The sequence below is a fragment of the Neomonachus schauinslandi genome, chromosome 3, assembly GCF_002201575.2.
Source record: "Neomonachus schauinslandi chromosome 3, ASM220157v2, whole genome shotgun sequence".
Lineage (NCBI taxonomy): Eukaryota > Metazoa > Chordata > Mammalia > Carnivora > Phocidae > Neomonachus > Neomonachus schauinslandi.
Window position 1 is genome coordinate 18,595,822 of NC_058405.1, and position 15,639 is coordinate 18,611,460.

General features: G+C 42.4%; 1 protein-coding gene across 1 annotated transcript in view; it reads right to left on the bottom strand.

Moving 5' to 3' along the window:
• The window catches only part of GPC5 (glypican 5), a 729,885-nt gene extending 714,746 nt beyond the window's left edge, over positions 1 to 15,139 (bottom strand). Inside the window, exon 1 of the mRNA XM_021696018.1 lies at positions 14,977 to 15,139. Within this exon, the coding sequence (XP_021551693.1) occupies positions 14,977 to 15,139 (163 nt within the window). The remainder of the gene's footprint in view (positions 1 to 14,976) is intronic.
• Between the last annotated feature and the right edge of the window lie 500 nt (positions 15,140 to 15,639).

The window sequence follows — 15,639 nt, forward strand, 5'->3', positions numbered from 1 at the left end:
CTACGCTTTACTTGGGCCATTTGTCCAGTTGTGTTCCTGTTTGCAACAAGCAATCTTGAGGGGGAGTTTCTCCCAGGACAAAGAGCAGGATTGTCTCAGCTCGCTACAGAAGTGACCCCCCCCCCCCCCGCCCCCTCATCCGTGTTCCTCCCCTGGAGTGCGACAGGTACAGGCATCCCTGGAGAGCCCCCCCACGGAGCAGGGTAACCAGCTCCATGCTCATACTGTTGGGTGAGTCTCTTGTCTTCTGTCAGCGACAATGAAACAGTAACATGCCAGCTTGTTAACTTGCAAGCAGGGAAACCTCTCAGGCCCTCCCAGCTCCCCAGCCTCCTCCCCAGCCCACAGCTAAGCACCTCTGGCCTTCCAGCTCAGCCCCACCTCCCTGCTTTGGCTTTCATCCTCCTGATTTTACTCAAGGTCTCTACTATTAATGGTACTTTGTGTACTTTGTTTTGGGGTATATTCATACATAAACTGATAACTCGTGTGTGTGTGTATTTTTTTTTCTTTTAGTCAGGCTACAGTTTGTTTTTTCCTTTCATAAATGTTGTAAAAGCCATTTGTCTGTCCTAATTTGGTTAGCTTTTCCTCTCCTGTTTTAATGTCCACATGTGATTTTCCATAATTCATCATTCAATAGATATTAATATTTACATTAGCTGCAGTTTTTCTGTGCAATGTATATGTACATATATACATATACATATATGTGTGTGTGTATAGATAGATATATATATACATGTGTTTATCTAGTTACTTTGTTGGAATACTTTCCTATAAATTGGAAATGCTAGGCAAAGGGTATACAAAATTTAAATTTTGATTGATAACTGAAGAATTTCCCCAAATGTACAGTCATCATCAGTCATCCTGCTCAGTATCTGTCAATGAGTACTCTATTTCCTACAATCATGGGAACATTAGATATCACTATTTTTAATCCTTGACAATGTGATATTCATAAGAAATTAGGTTTCTTGGGGCGCCTGGGCGGCTCAGTCGTTAAGCGGCTGCCTTCGGCTCGGGTCATGATCCCAGGGACCTGGCATCGAGCCCCGCGTTGGGCTCCCTGCTCAGTGGGAAGACTGCTTCTCCCTCTCCCACTCCCCCTGCTTGTGTTCTCTCTCTTGCTGTGTCTCTCTCTGTCAAATAAATAAATAAAAATCTTTAAAAAAAAAATTAGGTTTCTTCTGTTAATGCTGAGCTCAAGCATCTTCCATATCCTTATTAGTCACTTATATCATTTGAATTTCCTCTTTAAGTTCTTTTTTCATTTCCCTTGGAATATCAGTGTCTTTGTTACCAACGGATAAGCGCTCACTTGTGATTAAGGACGCTAACCGTTGGACAGCTGCGCAGCACAGAAGTACAGATGCAATGCCACAGAGTTTCTCCCCCATTTGTTTCACTACAAAGTTTATATTTTTTGATCACACACAAGTTATGTATTCAAATATCATGTTCTTTTTTTTTTTTTTAAGAAAGGCAAAGAAAAATCACTGAAGAATTTAACACAAGAAACAAAGATGAGATTTGAGTTTTACTCGGAAGTCAACCGGGAGGCAAGTGGGAAGTGAGCTGGTAAGAACCAACAGCAGACGCGGGCCAATCAGGTAATCCAGACACGAAAAGGCACCAGATGAAAGCCCAGTGGTGGCAAGGGGAGTGCGTACAGAACTTACGGGGCATCTGTGAAACACAATCTAGAGAACGTGGCAACTCGTTGAATTGGCGGAGTGGGTTGAATTAACCTCCTATGTTATTAGGGGGTGTTATCAATTTAGTCACATTTCTAACTGAACCTGAAAGAACGAGGCACCACCAATGCCCTTCATAAAAGGGGTGAAGGGAAAGGAAGGGAAAGGAACAGTTAATAAAAGCATAATCACGAGGCAACTGAATATGAGTAGAGAAATCATCATTGATTGGAACTTCTGAAAACGTTTATAAATTAACTATAGAACAGATTTCTGTTTCAACACATTTTAATTACAAATCAAATATTCTCTGAAAGCTCTGGGTTTAAATATTTAAAGTATATCAAGTTTTGTCACAGAGGATCCTGGAAGGAAATAGATTGGGACTGTTAAATAGGATTATTTAAGAAAATATTTATAGGGGCACCTGAGTGGCTCAGATGGTTAAGCGTCTGCCTTCGGCTCAGGTCATGATTCCGGAGTCCTGGGATCGAGCCCCGCATCGGGCTCCTGGCTTGGCGGAGAGTCTGCTTCTCCCTCCCCCCCTGCCTCTCCCCCTGCTCGTGCTCTCTCTCTCTCTCTATCTCTGTGTCTCAAATGAATAAATAAAATCTTTAAAAAATATATTTATAAAGGGAAGGGTATAGGAAGACTCTAAGAGATACTGGAGTACCCCCCCCCCCCCGCCACCGGAGCTAGTAACTGTGGAGAAGAAGGTGTTACTACCTCATAGGGGGCAGGAAAATAAGGTATTTAGCAGAATCCAGAGAGAGCTGTGAGGTCACCTACCGAGAGCTGGGGCTTAAAGGGATGCAAGCAGCCTGCAGCGACTCTGTAAAAGTGAGACCAGCACAGTCCACCTGCCCAGTCTCCTCCCAACCACTGCCTCCCTCCCTCCGACTGCCAGAGGCAAGAACGCCCACTGATAGCCCGCTTACTGCCCAGACACGGAGCAGAGTGGGGCGTCTACCTGCAGGGGCAGAGACTTGCCAGCACACCACACCTTTGTGTCTTTCGCGTGGAAGGGAAGTTCTTATCTCCAACACAGGGACACACAAAGACCCATCAGCACTGTGACATGCAAAAACACGATAAGACACAGCAGAGAATTATCTCCTACTCACCTGCCGAAGTCAGTTAGATACTGTAGAACCCATCCCTGCTACCAGTCACTCAGCATCCTTCCAGGCAAAGTAACACCCTCTGGATCTTCACTGAATTCATTTAAATGACAATATTTTGTAAACGGCCAGTCTTTAGTCCTTAAGCTACGTAACAGGAATAAACAAAGTTGGATTTACCACAGAATTGAAGGATAAATAATAAACTATTAACTAAAATGAGGAATGATAACATGGACTATGACTCCTAGAGTACAGGATTAATACTATGAGGGTGAGTGAAGGGAGAAAAATATTTGACACTGGTATTTTATAAACATGAAGGAAAAGGGATTTCTATGATTTCTTTGCCTGTTCCCTGATCCAGCATAAAGGATTGTTTAAATGTATCAAAAAAGGGGCACCTGGGTGGCTCAGTCGTTAAGTGTCTGCCTTCAGCTCAGGTCATGGTCCCAGGGTTCTGGGATCGAGCCCCACATCAGGCTGCCTGCTCCGCGGGAAGCCTGCTTCTCCCTCTCCCACTCCCCCAGCTTGTGTTCCCTCTCTCGCTGTGTCTCTCTCTATCAAATAAATAAATAAAATCTTTTAAAAATAAATAAATAAATAAAATGTATCAAAAAAGAGGGGCGCCTGGGTGGCTCAGTTGGCTAAGCGGCTGCCTTCGGCTCAGGTCATGATCCCGGAGTCCTGGGATCGAGCCCCACATCGGGCTCCCTGCTCCGCGGGGAGTCTGCTTCTCCCTCTCCTACTCCCCCTGCTTGTGTTCCTGCTCTCGCTGTCTCTCTCTCTCTGTCAAATAAATAAATAAATAAAATCTTTAAAAAAAAAAAGAATGTATCAAAAAAGAACATGTGTAATAGAATTAACTAGGTAGCATTTTGTAGAGAATGGTACTATTTACAGTTTTTTCCCCATACCATGTTGTCCTCAAGAACCCCTGAAAGGGAAAAGAAAAAACCTCCATCACCATTCCTGTGAGGAAAGAAAATATTTTCCGAGAAGTTAAGTTGTTTGCTAAAGGTCAGATAGCTAGTAAGTGATAGAGTCAAGACTAAGCTATTTCAAAAACTGTGAGTTCATTGTTATTCACTAAAATACGTGACCATGGGCGCCTGGGTGGCTCAGTTGGTTAAGCGACTGCCTTCGGCTCAGGTCATGATCCTGGAGTCCCTGGATCGAGTCCCGCATCGGGCTCTCTGCTCGGCAGGGAGCCTGCTTCTCCCTCTGACCCTCCCCCCTCTCATGTGCTCTCTCTCTCTCTCTCATTCTCTCTCTCAAATAAAAATCTTTAAAAAAAATAAAATATGTGACCATTATCTGGGATAAATTATAAAGTAAAATGTTTTTTCCTGTTTATCCCATGGCAACATTTCAATGCTTTGTCATACCTACTATTCTTCCTTGTTTTGCATGTAAGTTATCTCCAAAGGTGAGTAGAATATTAAATATTTAATAACCTGAAGCTTATTTGTGCCCCTGAACTTATAAAAAAAGTAAAAAGTAAAATTTAGTTTTGTAACTAAAGCTCTTTAACTATACAAACACAGATCCTCATACCTTCACCTGACAAACAGGACCCTGAAGGACTCCTGGATTCCTCAGCTTTTTCAGTCTTTCCATGTTATTTCTATTTCCTTCACCTTTTAAGTTGATCAAAAAACTTTGTTAAAAATGACTTTTTTTTCCCCCAGAGTGAAATGTATTCCAAGCCTGGTGAGAACAGACTGTTAATCTCTTCATTTTATTGACCTACTTCAGCTTCAGCTCATTAAACACAGACATTTTCAATGATCAAAAGAAAATGAACCAAATGTAACTTGCTACAACCTTACTAAATAAGAGAGTTGTTCAAAAGGCAAATAAATCTGAACAGGTAATTTAATATTGACAATCTTCCATTTAAAGAATATATATGTAATGAACAAGGACATCCAGAAATGATGTTTACGTTCCTTTGATCAATGAAGGCACAGTCTTGTGCTTGTTATCGGACTCCTTCCCGGTTCTTACCCTCTCTCAAAGAAGGATGTTGAAGAAATCATGAACTAAAGTCCCTTGAAACTGTAAGACAAAGAAAAGCAAAAGACTATGAGCTCTAAAAAGATAGCTGCAAAGATTACTTAATTATATTACCTATATGCAATTACAAAAGCTAAAATAAATTTGGTTATCATAGCACAGTAGGAGAGGAAACTAGTCATTCAAACCCATTACCCTAATAAGAGTAATAAACAATTTATAAAACAAGAAATGTTTACTGCCTTCTAAATATAACTGCATTTGAAACACAAATTTAAGTTCATAGCTGAACCATATCAAAATATGCATGTCTCATCAGCTGACTTAAATAATCCTTCTATTTAGGTAGAATTTCCTAATACCTTTCTCAGATACCCTAATAACCAACTACACTTCATAAAGGAAAAAAAAGGTTTTTTTCAAAGTATCATTGAAAGAGGGTCTAAAGACTAGGTGAGTATTTCTAAAATCGGAGTTGTTGGAAATACTTTGGAGACAGATTTTACCTGCTACCACATATCATGATTTGCGATTTAGCAGCAATTATTTGTTTGCTTATTCTGAAAGGCCTGGTCTCTCTACTCGGTCTGCAGGGAGTCTGCACCCCAGGCTGGTATCTTGTAACAAACCATCTTCCCAGCTCAGGAATAATTCCATAGATAAGTGATATGTGCTTTATTGCCGACACGGAATTAACAAGTGTGGGAAATGAAAAAACCTAATCATTTTCTAGTTCCTTACTATTAATTTCCTCACAGAAAGAAACCACTTTGCAAAAAAAAAAAAAAAAGAAGGGGGGGTGGAGGAAGAAAAAAATCAAATAAAACACAAACCCACCAATCCAGAGCCAAATATAAATTACATTTGGTCACCTTATATTTCTCCATTCTCCCAACAGACAAATTAATGCTCAAAGTCAGATTAGTCACTGTCTACATGATGATAAAAACTGTGTAAATGAATCCCTTAAACAATCTTCCTTTCCTTACAGGACATTTGAGGAAACGTTCTTCCAGACATTTGTTTGGCAATTCAATTACTCTGTTTTAAAGATACTGGATAATGTAGATAAAAATTCTTTTAAGTTTAAACTTAAAAGGGCTGGATCACTTTCTAGAATTTGTGGCAGAGGTACATAAGAAAATATTGAGTCCTCGAAAATAATTTACTCAACAACACAACTGAGCCCAGGTCAGAAGATTTTTTAAAACCTCGCCTCCTACATTTCCCATTTCCCATATCTGTTAATATTCAGCATAGAAAACATAAGTAAACACAATAAGCTGAGTCTGTTGGGTAAGTACACATATAAGATTAATTCTACAAATCAAAATTTACTTAATTTTGGCCTAATCACAGAACATAAAGATATACCGATCACAGACCCTACTCTCAAATAGCCTACAGTCAAGCAGAGGGAAAGAAATATATTCAAAATTGGCATTACTGCTTTGAGTCCCTACCTCATATGGGAAATAACTAAGTACTGATCTATACGTGGTAGGTTTGAGGATTTCAGGGCTGATCAAGGCCAAGACAGGACCTCGGGACGGTGGTAGGACACGTGCAGCTTTATTCGAGTGGCACTTTGACAGGTTGCATGAGGAGGGCTGTCCCTCACAATAAGAGACCTTCCGGAGAAAATAATACAGGGCCTCCACCTAGAAGAGGAAGATGACAAGGAAACGCCCAGGACAGAGGGGAACAGCAGAAGGGGCTCGTTTATCTCGTATCTCGGTGAGATGGCTTAGCAACAAGATGGGCAGTCTCTGAGTCAGAGAGCTTCAAGAGGCAGCAGTGGCTTGGGTCTTTTATAGCCCCCCCGAGCGTTTTAGCCACGGCTAGCAGATGTTGGGTGTTTTGTGGAGTAGGCAAAGCAAGCAGGCTCTAAGTGACTAAAAAAATGCTGATTTGAGCTATATTTAAAGCAACTGGCTGTGTAAAAATCTGGGTTTGGTACTGGAGGCCTTTGGGCTAATGGTCCGGACCTGATGGGAAGAAATAAAAAACACAGGTGCCAATGTTTAACCCATTTACACAACACCAGAAAACTTTAAAAATATCATGATACAGAGATAGCAGAATCTTGGATAGACTGACTATCCATCTGTGCACTGACTTCTAGAGTTTAACTTAACAATCTGAGAGGTTCAAAGGATGTAGCAAATTCTTCAACTATTTCAGTTCTTATTCCAAGCCAGACACCGCTCTACGCAGCAGATATTCTTCAGTGACTAAGGCAGCCAACCGTCCTGGCTACCGAATTTACAGGGCCGGAGCCAAAGGAGAATGCAGGACTCTGGTCACACTTCAGGATGGCAAGAGCGGAACATTAAACCGAGCACGGGGCCCTTCTGACAGTGGCACCTTGTGAGTGCACCGGTCACATGCCCGTGAACCTGGCCTTTCTTCAACATCCTTTTTTGGGAGACGGTAAGAACCGAGAAAGAGTCCGGTAACAAGCACAAGGCACGATAGACATGTTCTCTATTCTCATCATGCACACAATCTAGTGGTGACCGAGCAATAGTAAAAAGAAAGAAAAAACGTAGGGCACCATGAAAGAAAAAAGGGGATTCTACAGTAATAACTGGGGGACCATAGTTCAGTGAACTTTGGGAAAAGCCTCTCCAAAGAGCTGACATTTCAACCAAGACCTGAGCCAGTCAGCTATATAACGTGCGTGTGTGAAGGAGCCATGGGTTGGGGAGTTTGTGCCAATGATTCTCAAAGAGGTAATGCAAAGAGTTACTGGTGGTTATTTCTGGATGGTAAATTTTGCTTTCTTTATACTTTTCAGTACTTTGAATTTTCAAGAGAATGAGTATTCTTTCATAAAAACATGAAAGTACAAAATCTCATTTTCCTTCTATAAAAGTGCATTATGCATTCAACTTACATAGAAACCATATGTGAACTTGATATGGCTAATCAAAGACCTAGAGGGGATTATGCTAAGTGAAATAAGTCAGACAGAGAAAGACAAATACTGGATGTACTGGATGATTTTACTTATATGTGAAATTTAAAAAAAAAAAAAAAGAAAAGACAAAACAAAGAGAAACAGACTCATGCATACAGGAAACAAACTGTTGGTTACCCAAGTGGGAAGGGGCAAGGGGATGGACAAAACAGATAAAGGGAATTAAGATTTTACAGTTTTAAAATATATAAGTCATGGGGCTATAATGTACAACTTGGGGAATATAGGCAATAATACCGTAATAATTCTTTATGGTCACAGATGGTAACTAGACTTATTGTGGGGATCACTTCACAATACATAAAAATACCAAATCACTATGATGTACACCTGAAACTAAAGGATACTGTATGTCAATTATACTTCAATAAAACATTAAAATTTAAAAAATTTAAAATCTTAAAAATAGCTTTTAAAAGAAACAATAAGTATTAGCAGGAATGTGAAGAAAAGGGAACACTGGGGCACTGCTGGTGGGAATGCAAACTGGTGTAGCCACTGAGGAAGACAGTATGGAGGGTCCTCAAAAAATTAAAAATAGAACTGCCCTATGATCCAGTAATTGCACTACTGGGTATTTAATCCAAAGTATATGAAAACAGTATTCAAAGAGATACATGCACCCCTATGTTTACTGGAGCATTATTTATAATAGCCAAACTATGGAAGCAGCCCAAGTGTCCATCAACAGATGATTGGATAAAGAAGAGGTGATATTATATATATGTATGTATACACACACACACACACACACACACACAATGGAATATTATTCAGCCAGAAAAAAAAAAATGAAATCTTGCCATTTGCAACAACATGGATGGATCTAGAGAGTATGATGTTAAGTGAAATAAGGAAAGACAAATACCGTATCATTTCACTCATCTGTGGAATTTAAGAAATAAAACAAACAAACAGGGCAAGGGTGGTTCTACATTTGCAAATCAATGTGATAGAACACATTAATAAGAGGAGGGGGCGCCTGGGTGGCTCAGTTGGTTAAGCGACTGCCTTCGGCTCAGGTCATGATCCTGGAGTCCCAGGATCGAGTCCCACATCGGGCTCCCTGCTTGGCAGGGAGTCTGCTTCTCCCTCTGACCCTCCTCCCTCTCATGCTCTCTGTCTCTCATGCTCTCTCTCTCAAATAAATAAATAAAATCTTTAAAAAACAAACAAACAAACAAACAAAGGACAAAGAAAAGAGAGAGACAAACCAAAAAAAAAAAAAAAAACCTCTTAACTATGGAGAAAAAAGAGGGGGTTACAAAAAAGGGGGGGGGGGGGGGGGGCGCGGAATGGATGAAACAAGTGAAGGAGATTAAGAGTAAACTTATCTTATTGAGCATGGAGTAATATATGAAATTGCTGAATCACTATATTGTACACCTGAAATTACTATAACACTGTATCTTAACTACACTGAAATTAAAATAAAATAGAATAAAATAAATAATTTTTAAAACAATAGAATAATAACTTTTTTAAAAGCTGTCCTATATACTGTGACTCGTAGAAGAATGACTAATCACCTTAGGGTGATTTTTAACATTGACGTTAGTGAAATTTGAAATTTCTAAAGCTGAAAAGAGGAAGAATTGAGGACATAGTTGGTGTTGTCTTTTCTTCTAGTTGAAGGTCAGGCTTTTATAAAAGAAAGGTAGATATGGAAAATGACTACTCTCTATTAAAAGTAAAGCTACTGTCACTTAACCAACCAGATCAGGCACCACATTCACAATCTATTCCAACAAAGCATATGACCAAAGTCTCTCGTGACCCCATTTTTAGGTTTATGGTTTCTTCAATAGTTATACCAAGAGACCACTGATTTATAAATCATTTCTGTTTAAGAGAGGCCTCTGTTTGTTGGAATGTTGCTGTTGGTGTTATACCGGTTAATGACAAAATAAATATTATAGACTTAGAAGGTCTTCTTATCAAACCTGGAAAGTAAATTGTACACACACACACACACAGAGACAAGATAAAAATCCATATTCCAGAAAGTTCTGGACAAGCTGGAAACTGGCTGGGGGGAGGATAGAATGCTATTAAGTTCTCCAAACTGCACCTCTCCTAAAGCCAATTATACAAATACAGGATGTTGGACACTTGGCATAAAGGAACTTAAATTGTGGGATGGAGGGCGGATGGGGACACGCACTTGCTAGTAAGCTGAGTATGAGGAACTGGGGTGTGATTAGTGCAATTCAGGCCCCTGACGGACAGTCATACTCCGTGGCCTTAAAGTAGAAGATCATATTCTCTGTCCTACCAGTAAGGGTCACTGAAGGCCTGGGTAAAAATGACACACCTGATTCTCAGAGCCATCAACACACACTCGATTTCACGGAGGAGAAAGTGATATGCTTCCCTGACACTGGAACTAAGTCTTGATGTTCACAAGTCAACACAGACAACTTGCACAGACTCAGAAAGTAATGATGTGGACAAAGCCTCTAGAGACCTGCGTGTGGCAGGACAACCACCAGGATATTCTACAACCTCAAAAATGACTCAACAGCCCCCTCTTTTGACCAACAAGAGGCCTGCTGCTTCTTCCATAACGACCACTATCCCCACCTTAACCCTCCTAGCGCCTAAGCAAGTTACAAAGACCCCCCAATTCCTGAACTGCCCTGCTTCATCCAACAGTCCTTGTGATATCACCCAGCACAAGCCCAAATCTTCGAAAAAGCCCCTCCCGGGTGGCCCTTCACCAGGACCCTCAGAGCTCCTGTGGTGAGTGATGGCCCTTGCCGCAGCAAGCAACACGAACCCACTTTATTTGATTATAGGGCTGTTTCTGGTGGGTTTTGGTGGATGGGCTTCAACACAGGGCCATCCTGATATTAATAATCTGCCCCAACATCAGACCCATTTATGGCTTTGGAAATGCGATCACCACAACTACGTTGCTCAAGTAGCAGAAAGGGCTAAATGCATGAGAAACAAGAGTCCCGACTTGAGATTACTATCAATGAAAGCCTACGGCCACCAGCCAGTTAACTGTACACATCCCTAAGCCACGCTAGAGGCGCTACTTGGCCGCCCTGAAGCCGGGGGTAGCAAACGCGGTTGCTACGGGCTCCGCAGCCTGCAGCAACACAGGGCTGTTCCGTAGTTTCCAGCAGTTCACGGAAATACACCTATGTATTCATACAGATATTCACCGTAACCTAATAAAAACCATTTAGATAGGTTTCTTTCTTACAGCTTCTATTAGCTCATGAACAGAAACAAAAGATTCACTATAACCTAATAAATTCCATTTTGAATAGATGCTTATTTCCCAATTTTAAAAACAATCATTTGTGACCAAAAAAAAAAACTATTTATCATAAAAAAATTTTCTGATGTATAAAGATCTAAAACGAAAATGTCACCCTTAAAGGCCACGTCTAGGTAAAAATCAAGACACTAAAAAACTGTAATGACAACAGTGCATTTTGTGAGCACGTACTATGTGCCTGGATTTGTGCTATTTTGCACACACACACACACATCATTTCATCTATGCAACAACTGCTTAAGAACCAATATTCCCATCTTACAGATGAAAAAACAGAGGTTCGAAGAGGATAATCAATTAACCAAGGTCCCACAGCTACAAGGGGCAGAACCAAGTTTTGAAACCCAATGTCTGTAATTCCAAATTCCAAGGTTACCAGGTAGATTGTTTCTGTTGGGGGTGAGAATGAATCAACACTGTCCTTGAAGCAATTATAAGACTAGATCATAAGGAAAGCAGTTAAAAAAATAAAACTATACAGCATTAAAGTGTCCTTTAGTATCAGAATTTGCCACATCAAGTTTATTTTTATTATCCCATTTATGGGCAAAAGCTACCAAGAAAAAGTTACTTTTCACAAACTACTCCTTGTACCAATGAACATCCACTTTTTTAAAACCAGTTGGTATATAAATTACCTGAATATAGTCTTGGATTTTTTTATGAGCTTCTCCTTTCTGAATTACCTTCTTGAAAAAGGGAAAGAATGCAAGTGTGAACAATGCATATGTGAAGAGAATTTCAATGGGAAGGCATTATCCCTCTTCCCCAATAAATAAAATAAAAATAAAAGGACCTTTAAAAGACATTTTCACTAAGTTTTTTTTCTGAATAAAATAAACAAGAGCAAAGGGCACCTTGACTACTACTTAGGAAATAAAATCAGAATGCAGTGAAATCTGTAATTCTAATCACATTTACACCTTCTCTCCTTTTTTACATTTCTCATCCAACATCCTTAGGAGCTCAATAGGGCTTAAAAGAATTGGAGCAGGATAGAGAACAAAGGTGAGGAGAATTTGAGAAATGACTTGAATGGCTGTTCTCACCATTTTAATAATTCCAAATTGGGTAACATAGTTTTCAAAAGATGTAAAATTCACAAATGTAGGAAGAAAACTATAAAAAGTTGTTCTACCGTATTATAAAAACGGGATTCTGACTAGACCTCTCAGGAATTAACCACTTATAGACAGTAAATGAAGCAAGCACAAAACACACACACACCTTTCAAGGAAACAAGTATCAGATTTAAATGTGTTAGTGTGGTTTTTTGGTTTTGTTTTGTTTTTTGTTTTTCTGTTTTTTGGTTTTTTTTTTTTTTTGTTTCTAGGGGGAGGAGGGACAAAGGGAGAGGGGGAGAGAGAATGTTAAGCAAGCTCAGATCTCAGGACCCTGAGATCATGACCTGAGCCGAAATCAAGAATCCGACGCTTAACTCACTGAGCCACCCAGGCGCCCCCTAAATGTATTAGTTTTAGTCAGTGAAAGCCCATGTGCCAAATAAATACATTTATTACAAGGAATATCAATATTTGTATTCTTAAGTGGAAATGACCACTTACATTAACTATTGTTCTCTCTCGAGATTGAGGATGATGTTAGAAAATAAGATACCCAACTGCTATACTCAATCAAGCTAAGTGTAATAGATCATATATAAATACAAAAACAAAGCAGAGCAGTTACGAAGCACGTCGTACGTGTGGTTTACTCAATTTGGGAATGAGATTGTTATAGTGGGAAGAAGAGTAGCATCAATGTCAAAAGAAAGAGTTTAGTATTTCACTTAATTATTCAAATAAAGCAATCACTAACAATACAGAGACAAGAATGATTCTAATCAAGGTCATTCTAATTCAGAATAATACTTTCATGTGACTTTTTCTTAATGCAAATATCAACAAAATTTGGCCCTTCTTTTCACCAGCTCCCCTGATGTCCCTAAGAGTGCAACGCCACACAGCCCCTTTCATGGGTACTGCTAGGATTCCTCCCTCACCTTAAGCCACAGATAAAGGAAGGTACTAGCAATGGGGAAGAAATCCAGAATGTTATAGAAAAGAAGGTGCTTCCCATCCTGGCTCTTTTTCAGGGGTCATATGTATCAAATGCAAATAAGGACACCATTTCCTTCTCTGTAGGGCAGAGCTTCCCCTTACATCCTGGTAAAAAGGCATACCAGTGATTGATACTCTGGAATGTTCCTCTTCAAAAGAGATAAAACACACACAAGGTTCCAGAAATGTAACATCAGTGTGTTACATTCAGCAGGTACCAAAAATACTGAGCTATGAGAAGGGCAGGGAAATCAAGGCCTTACTGGGGAGCTGTCAACGTTTCTTGAATATATCAGCCAAAATTATGCCATTTGTGGGGTAAAATCTAATAATGCAGTTCAGTGCCTTCACCCTGTTCCTGTCCCCAACACAACTCCCACCTTAGTAGTATGAGCTACTGATAAGCGAGGTTTAGTTTTGCTTTGTTTTGAATAAAAAGAACGCACTGATAACAAGAATAGGTTTTAAGGGGGTACTGTTGTTTGAGGAGAGAATTGCCCTAAGCTGAAAATATCAACTATTTTGTTTCAAGTAGTATAGGAAAAGCACCTAGTACTGAATAGGCATTCAAATAAATACTTGAAATATTTCAAATATTAAAGACTGGTCATGTAAACTAAAATGGATTCAATGTTCCCAAATGCTCAGATTTTCCTTGCAAGATGACTGGAGAACAGGGGTCACAACCAGCAAAACAATCAAGCAAGACAGCTACAGCTCCATAGTGCTAAGAGCAAGTCTTTTCGCCCTAAAAACTCAGGCAGAGGACGTATTTTGGACCCAGGCATCCTCTACAAATTCTTTATTCAACCAATAAGCTCACAGCATTCGTCTGTGTGTTGACTTCATAATCAGGGTGCGTTACTCCAGTAAGATCTTAGCTTCAAACACCTGCTATTGCCTTTGACAACTAAGACCTAATCTTCCAGACCAAATGAAAACTAGAAATCCCGCCAGCAAAAGGAAATTTGCGCAGTAGGAGTGGGGAGCAAGGGGTAAAGGTGCAGGCAAACGGCGCTTACAAGAAGCAGCATCTACACCGGCTACGCTCACCGTATTCTTCCCCCTTCAATCTCCGGTTATGTCTCATCCATGTTTAGTGAGCGGCTTCCCGATACGTTCAATTTGATCGCCTGTTGCCGTCACACCTTTCAGGGGTTGAAACTACCCAGGGGTCTGCGAGACACACTGGGTAGTTCAGGTTCCCGCAAGGAGGGCTTGGTGCCAGGGCGCAGAGAGGCGGCTAAGGGTCACACCAGTGTGGGTGTACGGGTCCGAGTCCTAATTTAAAAGGAGACCGGTTGCCCTTGTCAATGCCCCATTCAGCAAAAGAGAAGAACACAGGTTTGTATTTTTAGCATCAAACTTGGAGCGACCAACCCAACTCTGTCCACGACACGAGAAAGCAGCAAACCGAGGCCCCCCGGCGGGGCAGTGGTGAAATTCCCACTCGCAACAGAAACGCAGTCAGGCCGCGCTGTCCCCAGCTGTCAGCTTTGCCGGCCTCTTCCGACGCATCAGCAGGGACGAAGGGAGCCAGCGCGGGCGGCAAACGCCCGGAGCCCAGCTTAGCCGCAGGCGGAGTCAGGGAGTCCCCGCAGCTGCGCTGCGCTCGGGATGTTCACACCGAGCTTCCCCAGAGGCCTCGCCAGGGTTCACCTTGCCCGGCCGGAGCGCCTGAAAGGTCATCTTCCCACGAACGGCCACCCCGAGGGCCCGGAGAGCGCGGAGTCGGCGCTCAGGACGCCCCCGGCCCGCGGCGCCCTGCGCCCGCCCGCCCGCCCGCCGCGCCTCACCTCACCTGCCCGCGGCGAATCCGGCAGCCCCTTGACAGCTCCCACCAGGCGCCACTGGAAAAGTTTCCGAACTTCTTCGCAGCTCTGCACGCCCTCGCTCCGAGTAGCCCCAGCGAGAGCCAGAAGAAGGAGACAGCAACAGCCCGCGCGCCCGGTCTGTGCGTCCATCATCGGTGTCCTCGTCGCCCCTTCCCACGTAGTGGACCCCACTCTCCCCGCGCGCCCTGCGTTGCAGGCGCTGGAAAACGCTCGGCGGTCGCGGTTCCCAAAAGGTGCAAGCTGGCGGCAGGCGTTCCGGGGCCGTTCTGGGACACCGGCTTCACCTGGGGGCGCTTGGCTTTCTCCCGAGGAGCCCCGAGGCTGAGACACCGGAGTTTTCGAGCAGAGCGCCGCGAAGTGTCCCTCTCCGGCGGGGGCAAGTTGACGCTGCACCAGGGAGGAAAACGGCTCGAGCCGCACGGAGCCCGCGAGCATCCGGCTCTGGCCACCGCCGCCGTAGCCGCGGACTCAGCCGGCAGCGGCCAACCTGGCACTCGCCCGCCCGCCGCGCTCCGCGGGCAAGCCCCGCCCCTCCACGTTCCGCCCCGCGCCCAGGCTCCGCCCCACGCCACGCCCCCGGCGCGCGGCCCGTGGGCGCTCGCGCCTTCCTGCTGTCAACGCGACCCCAC